Below are 20,988 nucleotides of genomic sequence, written 5' to 3'. Positions count from 1 at the left end.
CCAAGGCTCCTTCCCGGAGCAGAGGAAAGTGGCCCCTCACCTGCCCTGTGGCCAGAGCCCCGTGCTGCAGCCACTTACAGTCTGAGTGGGGCTGTCCGGAGTAGGCACAGGCAGTCCCAGGTGTGCTGCAAGTGGCTGCAGCGCGGGGCGCTGGGCACAGGGTGGGCGAGGGGCCGCTTCCTCCTCCTCCGCCCCGTGCTCAGCACCACCTTGTAACCCGGCCCTGCTGCCAGCCTGGGCCCCACACTGGCTCCGGCCTTGCCCTCCAGAGCTCGTGCACTGGGCAGCACAGAGGCAACAGTAGCAAACAGTGCCCGGTGTGGCAAGCGGGGTGGGGGGGGGAATCACAGCTGATGCTGCCAACAGGTGAACCCAGAGCCAGGTTACAAGCTGGTGCTGAGCACGGGGAAAAGCAGCCCCTTGCTCGCCCTATGGCCAGTGCCCCGCGCTGCAGCCAGTTGCAGCCCACATGGGACTGCCTGTGCCTGCTTCAGACAGCCCCGTGTGGACTGCGAGCTCCCGCAGCAGGGAGCGCCAGCCATTGGGCAGGCAAGGAGCCGCTTTTCCCTGTGCTCAGCACCAGCTTCTTCCCTGCTGGCGAGCAGGGGGTCGGGGCTGTGCGCTGCCCCCCGCCTGTACCACGGGGCTGGGGGATATTGGGTGTGAATGGGTGTGGGAGCCAGCGGGAACACAGGGCTCGCACAGGTGTCCCAGGGCCAGCGCCGGCAGGGCCTAGAGCAGGGTGGCAGGAGCACGGGGTCCCAGCTGGCAGGGGCTCTATGGAGCTGTGCTAGCTCCCCCCATCTCCCTGCTGGTGCAGCCCAGCCCGGCTCCGCAGACTCCTCCCAGCCTGTGCCCTGCTTTGGGCCCCACTGGTGCTGGCCCTGGGACATTGGTCCCAAGATGGTGACCAGGGGGCGGGGCTACCCATGAGGCCCTCGGCAGCTGGCCAAAACTGGGTAAGTGACCCTCCCCCTGAAATAATTGCCCACCCCTGACAGAGCAATTCTGTTTCAAAAATCACAACAGGTCAGATTGTTTTTAATACTGTGAGTTTCTATTTGAAATCTCTAGGTTATCTTGTGAATTGTGTTTGCACACCTAACAGTGTTAACATTGTGTGGCACCTTGCAGCACCCTTGTAAGGATCTCAAGGCACCCCATGTTGCTATGGCACTGGTTATAGTGCAGCAAACCTTAGTTATTTATTAAATCCTCTCCCACTCTTCTGCTTGTCTTTCTTTTGCCTGAAAGACTGAAAAGCCCTTTCTGGCTGCACAGTAGTTTGCAGTACTGCCAGGCTTACCCACATCTCATTCACCCCTTTTCTTATTCATGGAATCTACCACTCCTGGGTGAGGGTGCCTTAGGTACCTCAATGGTAGCAGCTGCTGCAGGGATGTACTGAGCTCTTTCCATCCTGTGCAGTCCCCTTTATAGAGCAATAGGAGATTGAGACTCTTTCTGCCCCCCTCAGTCTGCCTTTGTGAAATGTTCTCAAGTCCTTGACCTTGCATTTGGAATTGTGATGTCATTGTGAATCCTATAGAATTTGAGTTCCTTTAGTTCCTAGAAATAGCTCAGGAAAAGTGGAATTCTTGGTCTGTCTTTACAACATGCTTTAGCACAAACTTTGGCTCATGAATAGAATTATGGTCAACTGGAATAGTTGCCATATGATCCATTTCTTGAAGAATTCAGCTAGCCAGATCACTGCCAACCATTCGGACCTGGTCTGGCCTCTGAATTAATATCTTTTAATGGTTTTACTCCCTTCTGTTCCTGAATCATTTCCAAGATCCTTTGAAGTAAATGGGTGCTGAATCATTTGTCATATGACTTGTGCATGGGTAGTCCATACACATGGTTAGGGCCTAGGTCTGAACAGAAAGCAGGGAAAAGCCAGGAACAGGCACAGAGACACAAACCAAAGGTCAGAAGCAAGACATCCAACATTCAGAACTTGTTGGTGTTGGATAGCCTGTAGACCATTGCTGCAGCTGGACTGAAGTAGACACCAGTGCTCCTTTTTTGCCAATCAATCAGCACACAGATGTAAGCAACCCAACACAGATGTAGGCCACCCAGTCAGGCCACAGTGGGCTGATTGTTAAGAACCCTGACAACAGCAAGGTCCAGTATCACAAGTGGCACTGGAAAAAAACCTATGATTTCCCTATGGATAAATGAAGATTTCACATTAGACCTATTTTGTGTCATGCTTTTGCCGGTATTCTAAGCAAACTAGTTTATTTGCAGCTTGACAGGCTTTGATAAAGAAATACTGATTTTCAAACCAGGTGCTTAATTCAGAGTTACACAACCTGTCAATGAGCAGAAACAATAAAATGAGTCCTACAAATAATAATCAAAACTAGTTAGTGCTACTTGAATTTCAGACATTTTTAGTGACAATTAACAGCCCAGAAATTATTACCAAGAATATTTAATGAAAACTTTTGGCAAATAATGTTTAATAAGAATACACTTGAGGAAAATATAGAAGTTCACTAAATAAATTTGTAGAATAAAAATTAAATAATTCACCACAAAGACTTCTTATAACTCTTGTCTTCATTCTTAATCTGTGGAGATGCCTCTGTTGAAACATTATTTTATGTTGTCCTTAATTAAGGTTAATTAATTAACTCCTTGACTTATTTACAGGTCTTGACAGCTGGAAGCTTTGAGTACTGTGTGGTGTTTGCAGGCTAACACTGAACTAGTTTTTCCTATAAGGAAACTTTTACAAACACAAAGGTTAAATGTGTTATTCACCAGTGAGGGGTTGTAATGCAACCTCAGTAGAGTTTGCTCATTATTTCTGTTTTAGTATTTTTTACGCTGTTATAACAGGCAAGGTAAAATGAAGGAAGAATATCATCAGACTTTTGAAAGTCAATCCTTCTCCCTGATTTAGGTTCATGCAGCTTGTTCCCTGTGACTGTAGTATTGCTTTTGTTTGGCAGGGACAGACTGTTCAGTCAGTGTTCTCATTTTCCTTTATTATGAGTAGTGTCTTTTCCGCAACTTAAGATTCGGAAGCAAACTGGCCAGAAACAATTACCACAACACTCTGTGCTGAGAATTATTTTGATAGGTGTAGATATCACAAGGGAAATTAAAGAGCATTTGCCTTCTTCCTGCTGCCAGACATTTCTTCAGTGATGGTTTTAAATCATTGCTCAGTGAACTGTAGAGATGGAAGAGTAAATAGAATATTGATGAACTAAAGCGATCAAGTTGAGAGTTGTTGCAGCTGCAGTGGATCTCACTATGAGCTCCTAATACAGAGCTGATTGTAGCTCTCAGAGACGGTTTGCCATTGACAGGGACAGGCCAAGGGTATTTACATTTCTGTAGATTTTTCAAAAAGGAGATGGGTGGGGAAAAAATGAAAATTTGACTCAAAATTAACTTTCAAATGGAATTGCTATATGACTAAAGAAGGATACATTTAACGCAACCTGTTGGAGTAGCACCGTAGACGTGTATATAGGGGAGCACCGAACATTTGTTGTTTGCTTTTATTCTGCAACAATCATGTGCCAGATTCTGTGTTTTGTTCTTGTAATGTCCTTTCCTCTTGCCTTGACCAGTGATTCTTAAGTAGGGTGCCACAGCACCTTTAGATGCTATGAGATTTGTTTAAGGGTGTCGTGAAATATTAGCTCAGTTAGGTGTGTAAACACCGATACATGATTTGGAAGATTGGAGTTCTTTGCAAAAAAAAAATTGCCCTATTATTATTCCAGTCAAGAGACAAGTGAAAGCTAAAAGCTGGCATTTTCTGAGCAGTGCTTTGAGTCTAAAAGAGTTAAGAACATATTTTGACTGTAAGGACCACATAGGGATGTAAAACACAGTGCATGTGCTCCCTGTGCAATGCACCTTGAAATGGATGTAATGTGTAGCCACCTTGAAGTAACACTGGATACACTCCAGTAAGCATACGTGCGATAACAAGTTCATTAGCGCATGCCCAGGACCACTCTAATGCATCTGTTTTAGGATGCAGCGTATGCGGAGCACCTATGCTGTGTTTTATTGCAGTGATGCAGTAGTGGGTAGATATTAGGGGTGTGCAAAGCGGGCAGTATTCATTTTGAATTCGGCCTGATTTGAAGGACAGTGCTTCAATTTGCTCATTCAGATCACTGTCCCAATTCGGTTCGGCCAGATCTGAATCTGAAGATTCAATTCCGATTCAGAGAATCTGCAATTTGGCCATAGACACAGGTTTATGTGTTTTTCTACAAACCTAGAGGTACGAGGCGCGGCTCGTGAACGCTGAGATGGTGAGGCAGGTGGAGCATTCCACAGGAGTGCAGGGGGGGGGTCCACCACCAAGCACGTGCGGGACTACCCCCCCACACTCCTGTGGGACACTTTATCCACCCCACCATCTCAGCATCCACGAGTTGCGCCTGGTACCTCAAGGTACGTAGAAAAAACATATAAACCTGTGTCTATGGCCAAATCATTGAATCTCTCTGAATCGATTCGGAGGCTTCTGATTCGATTCAGAGAGAGTAATGATCTGATTCGGATTTGGAGATTTGGCTGCCAAATTGGGCCGAATCTCCTCCAAATCGAATCAGCAACCAAAGCTTTGCACACCCCTAGTAGATATATCCTAAGTCAGTGGGGGCCAATGTTTTTGGCATGTGTGCCACAAGGTAAGGTCCACACCATCCCCAAGTGGCACTTTGATCCCCTTCCCCTGCCTGATCTGTTGCTCTACTTTCTGCTCCCTGCCCTATCTGTACTGAGTTCCCTGCTCCCTCCCCGATCTGCCACATGCCACACCCAGAAGCTGCCCATGCCACGTGCTGCCCTAAGTCTTCAGGATGTGTGTTAATGTCAAGCTCAGTTTCTCCATTATGCAATGCAGTCAATAGTTATAGTCCTGTAGAAGTGATACAAGATAGGAAAAAGGCTGCAGATTCATAGAATCATAGAAAATTAGGGTTGGAAGGGACCTCAGGAGGCCATCTAGTCCAGCCCTCTGCTCAAAGCAGAACCATCCCCAACTATATCATCCCAGCCAAGGCTTTGTCTAGCTGGGTCTTAAAAACCTCCAGGGATGGAGATTCCACAACCTCTGAGTAGTCTGTTCTAGTGTTTTACTACCCTCCACTGGAGAACTCACTGGAAAACAGCCTTTTAAGTCAAGTGGGACCTCTAAGACTTGCAGCTTTTTGACCAAATATTACAAGTTTCTAGTTTTCCAGGTAGGGCAAAGTATAGCCATGGGATAATGTAGATTGGAAATCCCAAATATAAAGCCTATAAAATGCAAGACATTTATCTCCTGCTTCAGTGTAAGAGAAAGAGCCTCTGAGTTATAAATGTCACCATAACTATAGAGTATCAAAAACATTGCATTATAGTTAATTTACCTGCCTGAAATAGTTAATGTTCAAATGCCGTAATCGGTAACCATGATGTAGCCATAGTCCATTTAGCAGCTGACTAGGTGGTCACTGGAACCAAAATTCTTTGGGCAAAAGGCAGCTATAGTGTAAATGAGCACATCCCTTGACTTTGGCAGTGTTGCCCTGGGGGCTGAATTGGACCCATCCTATCTACAAAGATAGAATCATTTAAATTGTCAGTTTAAAAAGGACACTCTTAAGGCTAATTTGCCAGATGTTTAATTGGAGTCAGGGTTTGTGGCCCGTGTAAGGGGCATATCATGGTAGGAGTAGATGAGCTGATTTCTTCTCCCCCAACACATACACTATCTCTCTCTCTCTCTCTCTCTCTCGTCCTCTGACAAGCACATAAAATCACTCTACAACTTGAATATAACCCTCAGGTCATATGTTTGACAGGCCTGCTTTTAACCAATGCCTTAAACCCCTACTTTTTAAGATCATTCTTTGTGGATCTTGCAAGTGATTCAGTTATCCAAGTGTGAAAAACCTTTGGGATTAAAGTCTTTGGGCTAGACTGTACTATTTAGTTGCTGCATTTGCTTCAAGGCAACATTAAGCAACACTTTGGCAAGGAAGTGGGATAATATAATGATGTAGTCAGCTCCTGAAGCCCATGTCTAGTTTGTTCTGTAGGCCTTCACTCCAAGACCTCCCTATCCCTTTGGGTCACTGTGTGTACTATGAGGCCTATAAACAGACATTCTGTACAGGTATATCCATACTGGCTCTGTGCTGCTCTCAAGGCCACCATTGAAAAAGCCCTGCCCACCCAGTCCTGCTGTCTGTGTTACAAACCTGAAAATATGGCGACTAGGATGCTTTGGGAGTGTTCTATGTCACTGAGTGGTGACAAAGGGCACTCCCAAAGCATCCTAGTCACCATATCCTAGTTAAGTTCTTTAGAGATGGCAATTTTGAGAGCAGCAGTGGCAAACACATTTCCTTCCCATTTCAGTTCCTGGTTTCCCAGTGGCAGGGGAGTCATTGGTGAGTTCAGAGGTGGCTGAGAAGGCCAATCCAGGATCCACATAGTTGACTGCATACATGGCAAATAGTTCCAGGAATCCCAAAGCTTTCAGGTGTTTCTGATATGTTGTCCAAGTTTCTCACCCATTCAGCAGGTTATGAATGATAACAACCTGGTAGACAAGGTTTGTCTTGTGTCCTTGAAAAAGCTCATCATGTCATGATTATCAAAGGGACAATTTCAGAGATGTTCAAAGGCAGCAGTGGCAGATTTTATCCAATGTTGAATAGTCTCATCTATATTTTGGAAAGATGACCACCCAGGTAGAGGAAAAGCTCAACATTCATAGATTTCATAGACTTCATTCTCCAAAGACTGTCCTTTAATTGTAATATGTGGAGGAGCAACTGATTGGCTTTGGGTAGACTGGTAAAGTATCTTAGTTTTTTGTGAAGTTGACAATGAGTCCAGGCATTTCATACACTTCACAGAAGCAGTTAAGAGTGACCTGCAGCTCTTCAGCTGAGTGGGCACACACACAACACAACTGTCAGCATACTGAAGATAAGTAATGGAGGTGCCAGTTATCTTGGATTTGGAACGTGACCAGTTAATGTTAATGAGATTCCTGTCCATGCAATGCTGAATGCTAGCTCTGGATGGAAGCATATTAGGCAATGAGATGTGAATAATGGATATAGATGGAGAAAGGTGGTGCAATCACTCATCCTTACTTGACTCCAGTTCTAATTAAAGGGGCTGTTTTCAAGCCATTGCTGTCATGTCATCCTGAAAAAGTCTGAAGGTAATGAATTTTAATGACTGTCCATATCCATATGAGCATCAGGGTCTTCCATAGGGCCTCCCTGTTGATTGAATCCTTAGCCTTAGGCAGGTCAGTGTAAAGCTCTTGATGTTGCTTGCAGCACTTCTTTTGCAACTGTCTAGCAACAAAAATCATATCTAAGGAAGATAAGCCGGTTGATGAGACTGGACGAGAATCTTCCCACCTATGGACAGGAGTGCAATACCATTATATAATGGTTTGCAGGAATTACCTCCTTTCTTGAATATTGTTAATGATTTTGGCATCTCTTAGGTCAGTGGAAAACTGTTCATGTTTCCAGAATAGCTTCTGTTGTTTATGTTGTGTTGGGGCAACTCAAACAGACATGACAGACCATATCAAAAGATCATTCATTCAGCAGTCAACACTGGTCATAAGTACTGGTGATATGGGTGTCACGATGGTCCCAAGCATGCACTATGATGTAATCAATCAGGTACTAGTGTTTTGAGTGGGAGTGCATCCACAATGTCTTCCAATTTTTGCTTTGGTGGAATAAGGAGTTTACGATCATGAGGTCATATTCCATATGCTTACTCAGGAGAAAAGCTCCATTTCAATCCCCACCTCTTCATTTTCAAATTCTGTTCTATTCAATAGCTCAAAGTTCCTGCTCGCTTTATAGTTCTAAAATCATCAGGAATTTTCTCATCTTATTTGGAGACAAATGGCAAGACTTGCTCAAGTTTCAAATATCATTTTTCTTTTTGTTTCATTTCTTGCCTCCTGCCGGAGTCCAAGCACTGATGACTGTTCCATGTTGTCTCTGCTGGTCAGGTGAAGACAAAGGGTCATGAGATACTCACTGATGCCAACCAGATACTCCAGCAGCTGAGTAACAGTCTTGGTCCTGGTACCAAAACCAATACCATGTCTGTCTTTTCCAGCTTTTCTGTTCCATAAAAAGTAGTAACCACCATCATGCAGTGTGAGCTGCCAGTCTCCTATGCATCTGGTCTCAATAAGCGCAGCAATATGAATATCAAATTCTGCGATTCCCTGGCCACAAGTGCTGATTTTTCACTCCAGTCAGTAACTTTTAGGGGTATCCATCAGGTTGCCAATATTCCAAGTTGCAAACTTCATTACTTGATTTAGACCTCAGGTAGAGTGATCCCACTGCATGCAGTTTTCCAGTCAGGTGATGAGAGAGACTGTTTAGGGCACCTTTTCTAGCCCCTTTCCCATACAGGGTGAGCAGAGTGGATTACAAATAGGCCTGCTAAGTCATGACTGCAACTTCCAAATTGTACACCTGTCTTAATTCCAAGTAAAAAAGAATTACTTTACAATCATCACCGCCATGCAGGTGACTGAGAACTTCCAGTAATCACTAGCACCAGCCCCCACTGCTGTTCGCCCATCACTATAGGACTGGCTAGTAAAGGAAGATAGCTGTATGTGTCTTCTTCTAATGTGGGGATGCCTTTGCACATCAGCAGCCAGATGATACTTTATAGGAAAGGGAAGTTAATCTGATTACAAAAAAAACCTAGATGACCAGAGGTTTCTTCTATTCCAGCGCAGCCTTCATCTGCCTTCACAGCCATTATGAAATGTGTGTGTGTGTAGATATAGATATATAGGTACCTACATATATAGAGATATCTATCTATATTTATATGCCTGCTCTGCCATTGAGGACTTTTTACTTTTAGATAACTATTAGTCAGGAAACCTTGGCTGTGTCACCTTGAGCGACCCTAATACAAAATTTCAGATGCTGTCGCTGGTCATTGGCAGCACACAAGCCACTCCGCTACATCTAAGTGAAGATCCATGGGAGGGAAGCAAGTGCGGACAGACTCAAAGTTTCCTTGAGCTCAGAGATGGTAGTTGAGGAAAGAAAGTAAGAATGTGCATAGGCAATGGTGTGGGGTTTTTTTTTACCCTCTCCTCATAAACAATTGCAGGGGTAAGGATAATATGACCTCATATGTCTTATGCCAAGCCTCTCACACAAACACAGAGAATAACATGAACCTCAAAGCAGATGCACAGAATTCATGTCAAGATACTATGCACAAGAGAGCCTTTAATCAGTCTTTTGTAAAGAATTTCAAATTTGAAAGGCAATCTTCAGTGTGCCATTGTTCCTTTCTGTATGCTGTGATCACAGGCACTTGCATGAACATTTTAGCAGAACACATTGCCAAGAAAATATTTGCCTGAGTGTAATTGTATTCTGTGAGGGCATTTGAAACCCTCCTTTATTATAATGTCTGTTGAAAGACTCCTGATAGCTGAGCTTTGATTGTGAAGGTGCATCTGACCTTGTGTTTTCAGTTTATTTTGTCAACAAAATGGAAATATCAGTGTTCAGCCAGGCACTGCAAAATCTGTTAATGGGCATGAACTGTCAGTGCCAATGAGAAGAAATTGAGTGAACAGATAAGCACAATTGAACTCAACACAACAGGCAGCTTGATCAGAAAAGCACCTTTTACACTACATCAAACATGAATAATTTCTTCTCTGTTGCATTATTTTAGTTAAGTAATTGAAAAGCCTATTGATCTGCTCAGGGCTGAAAATAACACTGGCTCAGTGGTAGTGCTGTGATTTGTGCAAAGATGTTTTGTTGCTGACTAGTATTTGAATGGGAGTGCCCTCTGCATCAGGCAGGGCTGTAATGGCATCATGCCAGGAGCCCAAGGCTGTGGTTAATTAGTGGTTAATTTATCAAAAATAAGTCTGCTTCATATTTATTTGATCTCTTATCTGTTTTAATAGGAATTGCCCACTCTGTAAATTTGATAGCAGTAGAAATCTGGTTTGAACCAGCTTTCTTCTGTTGTACTCCCATTGCGCTTTACGCATACATTGTATGGTAGGTACAGGCTATAGTTGTTCCTTGGACAGTTTGGGCACCTCATCCCAACCTTAATCTGTTAATTTAGCCTTGTGCAACATGCCAAAATAATTAGCTGTGTGACAACACCGAGTTAGGTTAAGCAAGTCAGAAACCATTTGTTCATTTTGAAACATGGCTCCTTTAATATCTTGACCTGAATTCATTTGTAGCTGATGAGTGACCAGAGGCCTTTAAAGATAATTACTTGTCTGACTGTTTTGATTTGTATTTCTACCTACCAAGCAACTCAAAATCAAAAGGGAATGGTGAGCCATTTTTAACCTTAATTAAAAGGGTGTAAATCTGGAGAAGCAGAGAACCTGCCTTTTAGTAGACTTGAGGACAAAATGTAGTATTGTGTATATATTTCTAAATCTGCTGATATCTAGTTGCAATCTGTTCCCTTTGTTCTGTTGATAGAATACGTTAAATCTTTGCAAATGTTTGTTTCTTTTGCTAGTCCATTTCATGGAAGGGCTGCATAATCTTGTCTAGAGAAGTAATTCTGTGCATCTCCTTCCTCTTAGACCTTCATCAGTTCATTTGTGCTCTGTGGACCAGCTGGCTGCTCAGCTCAAACTGAATCTTTGTTGCTTTCTTCTCATTTCCCAAGTTCTGATTCATGAACAGGGAAAGAAAATACATGAGATAGCAAGATCTGAAAAGAGAAGCCAGCTAATTCTTCCTCTCAGTAAGATCCAAAGAGCATCCATCCAGAGCAGAGCAGTTATGTGAAAGCAGCAGCAGCTGGCTGAGCTGCCAGCCAGAAGGGATAAGAATTAGCATGCCAGTCCTTTAGATATTGGGTCTGTTATGATGAAATACTTCATAGCTCAGGGGCCCCTTGGCAGATCAGTGGCAAAGACCCAGGCTTCTTGGGTTAATTTTGCTCTGAGGAAGAAACCTTCATTTCATATCCCTTTCAGACAAAGGATTGACAGTTCATCAAACCTTTGCTTGTTGGGTCTAACTGTGAGACTTTATCCCCCATATCACTTGTATGAAGTTAGCTTATAGCAGAGATGTCTGCATGGATCACTACAAATAAATTGAGAATCCAGTTAACATCATGAAAGCTGAGATGAGAATCCCATTAAATTCTAATCCTGGTAGAAAGGTGGAGTCTTTATTTTCTCATGGTGTGGTGTCCCTCAGGAGCTGAGTGGAAGCCCAGGGTAGCTTTGTAACTTATAGACCTAAATCAGAGATGTGTAGCATAAACTTTAATAGGGTTGCTTCATCGTTACTTCATCCCGCCTCTGAAGAAGTAAGCAGTCTGTTTAAGAAAGGTTATGGCTACAGATCTCCAATTTTAGTTAGTCTGTAAGATGCAGATCTACTGTGCCTTCTGCATGACTTCAGACAAACATGGCTAACTACTTCTGTCTCCTTAGATGTTGGCCAATCAACATGGATGATTGGTCTTAAAGCCTTTTCCAATTGAACCTGCAAGGGATTTACCATCCTGTGGCTGCAGGCATGCACAAATACACTATGCAGCATACCTTACTTCCCTTTCATATAAATCTCCACAACATTTTTTCCTCACTTTGGATACATTTTTTTCTTCCAAAGGTATCCAAATACGTTACTAGCAAATTGTTTCATGACATTCCTTTAATTAGCTAACCCCACACATTGGTGTATGGTAAATCTTAAGTTCTTTGTGTTTGGAGATGGAGTAAATACAAAAATTCTTAGGAGAAAAGTGAAGGGAAGAAGAAGCCATTAATTGTTGATTAAAAATAAAGTACATAGCTGTTGGACACACTTGTAATAAATAATGGTTAAGTTACAGTGTCATGTGGAATCCTCTACATAATAACCCCTGTGTACAAACACATATATTGTTATAGTTATCTGTATGCTGTGAATCAGACACTGCTGCAGAATTTATCGATGCAATTTTGTCCCTTTGCTCTGCAATAGAGAGGGGAGCAGAAGAAATGCCTGCTGAGATGGGATAGAGGGATGGTCTAGTTCCATGCTTTGCTGTCGTCTTCCTCACTGTGTAACAGCTGGTTGCTGCATTACAGCAATAATGTACTTTTTAGATTCCAAGAAAGTTTGGTAAGAACAGACTGGTTGAGAGAGTGTAGAGAAGAGACAGCCCTTCTTTGCAACAGTCTTCCCTAAAAAAACAGCATAGATGCTGGCCAACACCAGGGAAGTAACATTAAGCTCTCATTTCAGTTTTACGGTTTCTGCCTTCTGTGGATATAATGGAGCCAAAAACATTTTATCTTGGAGTGAGCCAAATTTTCAGTGTTAGGCAGAGACTTGGAAGACTTCTGGAATGACCGACACTCTTATGCTATGTTCCTCTGGGTTTGCCATTGATCTCCATTCCTCTATGTCTCACTAGCTATGTCCTCACTCTTTCTCCATGGCTCCCAGTTTCATCTTCTCCCATACCAGAGGAGAAAGTATGGCACATCTTGCTCAAATTCCAGAGTAACTGTTTTCTCTTCCATGAGTTTTAGTAAAATAAGTAAGTAAATAAATAAAGATGGGGGGCAGGGAGGGAGGGATTTGAGCTGCTCAGTTCAGAGCCTCAGACTACAGCAGATGTTTCAGCATTTTTACACATGCTCGGGACGACATTTTGATTGGAGTGGCTCTGCAAGCCACTTCCATTTTGAAATGTGGAGATGCTGATACACAAGATGTGAAGGCTGGCTAGAGCGTGCGAATTAGCATGCTCCAGCAGACTCAGTTAATCGAGTCTGCTCCAACACACTGTAATTACAGCACATCAGAGCAGCCTCCCTGCATGTGTACAGGCATCCGTTGTGAACACAGGACATTCATGAGAACAGAGATCTGGAATACCACAACTGGAGCAGAAGAACTGCCACACTTCTAGCTCTTCTCTGTAAAGTGTTGACCCAGGTAAGGTTGTTCTTGGTCCATGCAGAAATCTTTGATTGCATTTCTCAAATCAGTAACCCTTTCTACCCTTCTTCCACCCCTTCATTCCTCCCATCATCTTCTTTCCTCTGCCTCTTCACACAAATAGGACAAATTAACAACTTTAACAAGTACTGATTTCTGTTCTCTCTTGCAGAACCTGGAAATGTTCCCACTGAAGTCAATGGGAGCATAGTATTATCCTACAGACAGTAGATGGCTCTATTACAGATAATTTTAAATACTGTTTTTCTTACTACACGGTGAAATATTGAAGAAACTCTGTATTGTCGTAGTGGTGATAGTTGGTCATTTAATAATTTTCAGCTCCCACAGCTCTAAATAAATAACGTCTGAAAATAGTCTAAGTCAGGGGTTGGCAACCTTTTAGGAATGGCTGGCTGTTGCTGATTCAGCAGCCAGCACTTGCCACTCTCCTCCCACCCCAGTCATGTTGCTGCCAATGTCCCCTGATGCTGAATTGCTTCCTGGGCTGGATACAACCATTTGTGGGGCTGAATCCAGCCCATAGGCTGTAGGCAGTCAGCCCCTGGTCTAAGTTGTTTTAACTCACACATCCAAATACTGAGGCTATGACAACCAATTTATTTTAAAATTTGGAAGTTAGGTACCTTGGACTTTGAAAAACTTGGTTTGTATGTGCAACCTTACTCACCTGAAATATCTTTAAATAATATATATATAGGCTCAGCAGTGCTACGCTGGCTAGCACTACAGATGAAAAGGACTTGAGGTCATGATTGACCACAAGATGAACATGAGCCATCAGTGTGATGCTGCGGCTAGTAAAGCGAGCAAAACCCTGGCTTGCATCCATAGATGCTTCTCCGGCAAATCCCAGGACGTCGTTCTCCCCTTGTACTCATCCTTGGTGAGGCTGCAGCTGGAGTACTGCATCCAGTTTTGGGCTCCACAATTCAGAAAGGATTTGGAGAAGCTTGAGAGAGTCCAGAGGAGAGACATGCACATGATCAGAGGTCAGGAAAACAGACCTTACAATGACAGGCTAGGAACTATAGGACTCTTCAGCCTGAAAAAGCGCAGGCTCAGGGGTGATCTCGTGACCACCTATAAGTTTATCAGGAGTGCTCACCAGGATCTGGGGGAACATCTGTTCACAAGAGCACCCCAGAGGATAACAAAATCAAACAGCCACAAACTCCTCCATGACTGTTTCAGGCTGGACGTAAGGAAGAACTGCTTTACAGTCCGAGCCCCCAAGGTCTGGAATAGACTGCCACCAGAGTTGGTTCAAGCACCTACTTTCAAACCTTCAAGAGACATTTGGATGTTTATTTTGCTGGGATCCTATGATCCCTGCTGACTTCCTGGCCCTGGGGCAGGGGGCTGGACTCGATGATCTTCCAAGGTCCCTTCCAGCCCTAATGTCTATAAAATCTGACTGAGGGCCCTTTTGTAAATCATACCCATAAACAACTATTTCATTAACTTTTTTTTGTTTTAGTCTCTTTGGTTTTTTGCATGTGTTTGTTTAATTGGCTGATAAACTTCAATTTCATCTTTGTAAGAGTTGGAGAGTTTTTAATTTCCAAATGTGGCTTCTTCCCTACCTGAATATTGTGTGTTAATGTTAAAAGCATAGCACTCCCATCCCATACCTGTAATAGCGCCGTTCCCTCTTTGCATGACTGAGTACCCAATGTGTGCAGTCTTTATCTTGACTATATCAAGATAATTATGGAAGTAAGTTTGCTTCTTAATGTATCAGGCATAGCCAGATCTGAGAAAGTTCTGATCTTTGGATGGAATTTGTTTCCCCATCTCTGATACGCAGTAGTTGAGTCATTTACTCTGTGATACTGCTTTCAGTGTTCTTAGTGGCCTTTCTGTCTTCTAAATATTTTGGATTTTGTCAAAGGGCCATAATTATTCATGGTGTGTCTTCAGTTATTTGACTTTGGTGGCATTACCACAAGGATGAATTTGGCCTAATGCATCTAAATGTAAATAGCAGCATAACTACTCTTACAATTCTGGAGTGTGTAACATTTTTTATGTAAAAAAATGAAGTTGGATGAAGCAAGAGTAGCTTTACATATGATATAAAGTTTGAGTTTGATACTGCAATTAGAATTGAAATGACTACTGATGAAATAAGCATAGCTGACTAAAGCTGTGTTTTAATATGCATTACAGTGTCACCTTGAATTACAAAGTGGGTATTACTGTGACATACAACAGCTGCCATTGGCAGAACAAATTGCACAAAGCTAAGACTATAGAGGGTCTTTCCTAGTGAATGTAATAATGTGCTGAGTAGTGAAAGGAAAAATGTTCTGAGTTTCTTGCTTTAACTGAGAAACTGTTTCATTTTCTGATGTTTATTCCATAAACAGAAACGACTGTAAAAATAAAACTGTATAATGAAGTAATAAAATATTGTCCTCTTTCTCATGAAGAATGTTGTAAGCTTTATGGAGCAGATGCATGATTTAACAGACAGGGTCAGGGATAAAAAAAGCAATATTTATTAGAAAAAAAAGGAAAAAAAAATGTCCTGATATCCTAGAGCAGTGGTTTTCAACCTGAGGCCCACGGGCCCCTGAGGGTCCACAGACTATTTCTATGGGGCCCATGAAAGATGGCTATTATCAATCAGAAGTATGTGAATACCCACACTTACAATTCAAAGGGGTCTGTACCTCCATTAAAACATTTTTAGGGGTCCACAAATCAAAAAAAGGTTGAAAAACACTATCCTATAGCATTAAGATTAATCTGCTTAAACTTGTTTATTAGAAGTCATTGACCGCTTTTGACCAAAGAAGTTATATAGTCATAAACTGTATAGATTGAAGTGTATTATTTTTGCATGTAAATATCTCCTGTTAATATATCTCCCATTTTGTTAGTCTATAAGGGTGCCTATACATGTGCATCGAGTTTGCTTCAGTGTGCTGTAATTATAGCATATCAGAGCAGGCTCAATCAAGTCTGCTGGAACATGGTAATTACTGACTCCAGCGTCACATGTATCAGCATCCCCACACTGAAAAATGGTGGCGGGGGCGCTTTAACTAAAGCTTGTTCAATGAGCTTTAGTTAAAGCGCCCTCACTACCATTTTTCAGCACAGGGATACTGATGCATGCATGCCCCACACGTCCCAGAGTACATGTATAAACACTAAGGGGCATATATCTACCTTGCCTTCCCCCATTAATACAGACCACCGGTTTTCAACTTTCTTAAATTCCAGGCATCTATTGGGAAATACTAGCCCGTGGTTTTCCTTTCTTTTTTTTTTTCCTATGGAAAAATAATAGAGCAGTTTTTCTGTGGTAAAGAACTCAGAAAGACCAGAACCAGTCAAAAAAAATTTTAAACTATGGATTCCTTTTTTAAATTTCTGGATTTATCTTGTGAATCGTGTTTGCACACCTAACACTGCTAACATTGTGAAGCACCCTGGAAAACCCATGAAAGGATTTCAAGGATCTTGAGACAACCTAATTCAGAATGATGGATATAAAGAGAGTTGTCCACTAGAGCTGTGTGAAACGGGCTGTATTCGGTTTGGATTTGGCCCGATTTGGGGGACAGTGATTCAATTCATTGATGCGGATCACTGTCCCAATTTGATTCAGCTGAATCCAAATCTGAAGATTCAGTGCTGATTCAGAAAATCAGCTATGCGGCCATAGACACAGCTTTAAATGTTTTTTCTATGTACTTTGAGGTACCAGGCACAGCTTGTGCATGCTGAGATGGTGGGGCAGATGGAGCATCCCACAGGAGCATGGGGACGCCCCCCACATGCTGTGTGGCGGACCCCCCGCACCTCCCAGCTTGGCGATTGCCCGAGGGGGGGGGGGACCCAAGTGCCCTCTCAGACCCAGGAGGCACCAGTCACCAAGCTGGAGGGCAGGGGGAGGGTCCCTACACACTCCACGGTGGACCCAGAAGTCAACCGGAAGTGCTTCTAGTCCACTTCCGGGTCCACTGTCCAGCAATCTGGGGACCCCCACATGCACGCTTCTGTGGGACGCTCCATCTGGCCCAACATCTCAGCATTCACAAGCCACCTGGTACCTTGAGGTATGTAGAAAAAACATTTAAAGCTGTGTCTATGTCTGAATCATCAAATCTCTCCAAATCAATTCAGAGCGTTCCGATTTGATTTGGAGAGATTAAAGGGTCTCCTGATTCAATTCGGATTCAGAGATTTGGCTGCCAAATCGGGCCAAATTTCCACTGAATCTAATCAGCAACCAAAGCTTCACACAGCCCTACTATCCACCCAATAACTGGAAAGAATATTGCTGAGGTTGGTCACCAGCTAAAATGAATTCTTGGAGTGTATAAATTTGTCACAGTTCACACCCAATTAGTGGTTCAGTCCAGGAGAATAAAATCTGAATGATTCTAAGGTCCTGTAGTCCTACGTCTACAGTCCTAGATTCTTTATTACAACCATATTATAACCAGAGCAGATTGAAAGCCACACAATTGTTAGCTTGATTAAATGTGCCATCTAGTGGTAATGTAGTAATAGTTACTTTAAAAAGCCAAATGCAGCGATTTTTTGATTCTTAGGCTAAGAATAGGTGTTGCATTGGCCCCTGGACCAGTGTACCTTTGACTCGGAACAGAAATATCCCGGGATAGGTGTGTACACACATCACCCTTCTAATAAGGGTTTAGTGTACAGCTGAATGCACTGCCATATTTCTGTCATTAACTCAATGATGCAATCCTGGGGTAACCTTTCAAATGCATTTGTGCTGTCTTGAGTTAAACTGTTAGTACTTCTTTAGGATTTATCCTGGGACAATAGACATGGATGTCTGAAGAACTGCACTTTGTCCTGGGATAAAATTATTTATCCTGGGACAAGTATGGCATCTGTTTGTAGCCTTACAATATCACCTATGGCAAAGGGTGCAAGGACTGGCACAAACTCTTTTTCCCCATTTGTTGATCATCCCCACTTTTTAATTTCTCAATTTTTATGTCAGACATTCAGAGGGAATCATGTGTTGCCAGAAGTTGTTTCCTCTATACATAGACAGTTCTTATTGGCCAGTATCTTTTTACTTTAGGTTTAAACTTCACCACAAGTTTAAATCATTCATGGACTTCATTTTTGAGTATGTATAATAGAGTTAGCACTAAGTTTACAAAGGGACTTAGGTGATCAACAGCTACTATTGCTGCCAAAATCAATTAAACTTCTTAAAAATACAGCTCAGCTGCTTTCTAATCTTGGAGCTGCCTAAAGTCCTTACATGCTTAAGTTTCCATCAGTAAAATTCCCTAAATGCCTACATTTCTGTCACTGGATATGTACACAACCACCCAAATCCTGAAGCCACTGAGCAGTTCAACTCCTACCCTTTGCAAGGTTCTCAAATAAGGTGTTCCCCTGCCTGTATCCCCTTTATGGCCAAATCATGAAGCATTCTCATAACATGCCTACTGGATTGACAGAAAACAACCTACTTGGACAGAAAACAGCCAGGAATATGTGAGATATCAGGGAGAGAGATTTAAGCCCTTTAACTGTATGATTTGGAGGGTAGAGGAACAAGGTTTTAAATTGGCCTGTAGGGTATTTTGAGATGCATCTCTCAAGTTCTTCTACTGAAATATCAACAGTAGAGATGGAAAGCAAATGAACTTAAGTTTTATGAAGAACTATTAGAAGAGACCACTTCAAAATACCCATCAGCCCAGTGGTTATGGCACTCTCCAGAGAGCTAGGAGATCTGGATTCAAATTCTTGTTCTAAATTCAGGGGTGAGGAGAGATTTGAACCTGGATCTCCCACATCCTAGGTATGTACTGTACTCTACAGGTTTTTTGCATAGAAAAGTAGACAATTGGCACCACCATCTTGTTTTGCAAGACAAGGCTGCTCTGTCTTGTATGTCTGTGTCTATGCACCTAACTGAGGGCTGAGGAATTCCACTGGATGGCAAATGTCAGAGTTAGTCATTGCAATGGTGAGCAAAGTTGGTGGATTTAGCCCTTAAGGCTTAGAAAATAAACCCTATTGCACATTGAGTCCTATCAGATGGATGTAATTGCTTCATATATCATAACTGCTGAAGTCTCATGTAATTTGGTCAGTTTGTGATTGCATACAGAGATCAAGAAAATTTCGACCTAGGCTTTGTTGATATCAAGACAGTAAAACCATTGCTAAAGCTGTCAATAGTACTGACAAATGCATTAATGAGTTTGTGATTTAGTAAATCACAGGACTTTTTCAAATGCCATATAATTTCATGTTTATTATGAAGTGTTTTACACAACATATGGGTTATTCTGTTGTGTACTTTTTCACTATAATTAAACAATTCCCCTTCAGAGAGAAGGTAAAAAATGCCATTAGAAATGCTATTAAAACAACAAGATGAGTGGAATGATCACAGCATTGTGTTGTATTCAAATATAATCTGATTTTAGGGACCCTCCATTGCAGAGGAATAAGGTTAAATAGGATTGAGAAGCTTCTCTTCCTTAATTTGATTGTTTCCCTGTGATGGATGGGAAAAAGAAAAGAGAAGCAAGAAGCTAGGAGAATAATCTTGAGAATGGAAAACAACTTTCCTTCAGGAATGTCTAGGCAAGAATAGATGAACCCACTTCCAAGTACTTATCAGGTTCAAAAAGGAAGAGAACATGCATCAGGAATTGTTCCTTTCTTCATATGATTAATGATAGAAGTTACTGTATTTACCTAAATCCAAGACAACTTTGAATTTAATATGATACCCCAATAATTCAGTTCTACATATGGAAAATTATAAATTTGTTATAATTTACCTTGTATAGAAACTAATTATTGGAGGGTCATCTTCATTTCTCCCACCGCTGTGAAAGCAACTATGGGGGGTGGGGCAGGTGGTCTGACCCTTGCCTGTCCCCCTAGCCACTTGCTCCCCGCCCCCCCCCAGCCTTTAGCTCCTGTGAATGCTTACCCTATGCAGTGGGTGTGACTGAGGCTCTGGCCCTGGACCTGGGTTGACACCAGAGCAGCTCCCATCACTGCATGGTCTCCCTGGTGCCACTGCCCTCCAAGGCTGCACTATGTACTGTATCCCCTGTACTCCCCCCACTGCACGCCTCCTCCCCCACCACACAAGCCACTTTGGCCCTGGCCTGGGACAGACATCAGCTGCCCTAGGCTCAGGTCAGTGTCAGGGCCAGAGTCAGAGCCACAGCAGCTGCCTGTCCCTGGCCAATACTCAAATAAAAAATGAGGGTTTCTTTCCCCCATGCTGAATGAGGATAAAACTCAACTTGGATTTGAGTAAATATAGATAGAAGGTGAAGGTGATGTATTGATGATGATTACCTCTGAAGATGTAAAAGGAAATACTTTGTCATTCCATTTCCAATACAGTTCACTTTTAAACAATATCAGTCTGAAAACTGAATATATGTATACACGAATATCATGTACTCAAATATTTGTCAGCTTGATTTTAAAAAGGCTCCTTTAAAAACAAGATGTAATTATTTTTCTATCCCTCTCCTTTAGGGTATTAAACACAACACTCTTTGAAATGTATGACGCTCTGGGCAATTTTCCTGCTATGTGGATCTTGAACATAATGCTCCTGATTCTTCAAATTCTGCACTGCTTTTGGTCTTATCTAATTTTAAAGGCAGCCTATAAAGTGATTGCAAAAGGCAAGGTAAGGGAATACAGCATTGTGTGACATCTCATAGTAAATGTTTTGATTTTAAATGTTTTCAAAATTAGTACATCACACTTACTTTTTTTGTTCTTCTGACACACACTACAGACTTGAGGACCAAGCACTGTACTGTAGTACTCGTTTTCCTTCCTTAGAACAGTAATTAGCTCTGTATACCTTACAACCAAAGTATTAGGTATGTGACTGAACATTTTGCCTTTTTTTTTTAAAGACTGGTTACATTGTGATCCATGCTTTCTTTTTTTAAGAACAGGTATG

At 42.3% G+C, this 20,988-nt stretch overlaps 1 protein-coding gene across 2 annotated transcripts in view; it reads left to right on the top strand.

The window, feature by feature from the left end:
- CERS6 (ceramide synthase 6) overlaps positions 1-20,988 on the top strand; it is a 245,764-nt gene that overhangs the window by 213,204 nt on the left and 11,572 nt on the right. For both annotated transcript variants that reach the window (XM_019480492.2, XM_014599583.3), the window contains exon 9: positions 20,550-20,706. In XM_019480492.2, the coding sequence (XP_019336037.1) occupies positions 20,550-20,706 (157 nt within the window). The remainder of the gene's footprint in view (positions 1-20,549; positions 20,707-20,988) is intronic.

The sequence above is a fragment of the Alligator mississippiensis genome, chromosome 4 (genome assembly GCF_030867095.1).
Source record: "Alligator mississippiensis isolate rAllMis1 chromosome 4, rAllMis1, whole genome shotgun sequence".
Classification (NCBI taxonomy): domain Eukaryota; kingdom Metazoa; phylum Chordata; order Crocodylia; family Alligatoridae; genus Alligator; species Alligator mississippiensis.
Note: the sequence above shows the minus strand (reverse complement) of the source record. Positions and strands in the feature narration are given on the sequence as shown.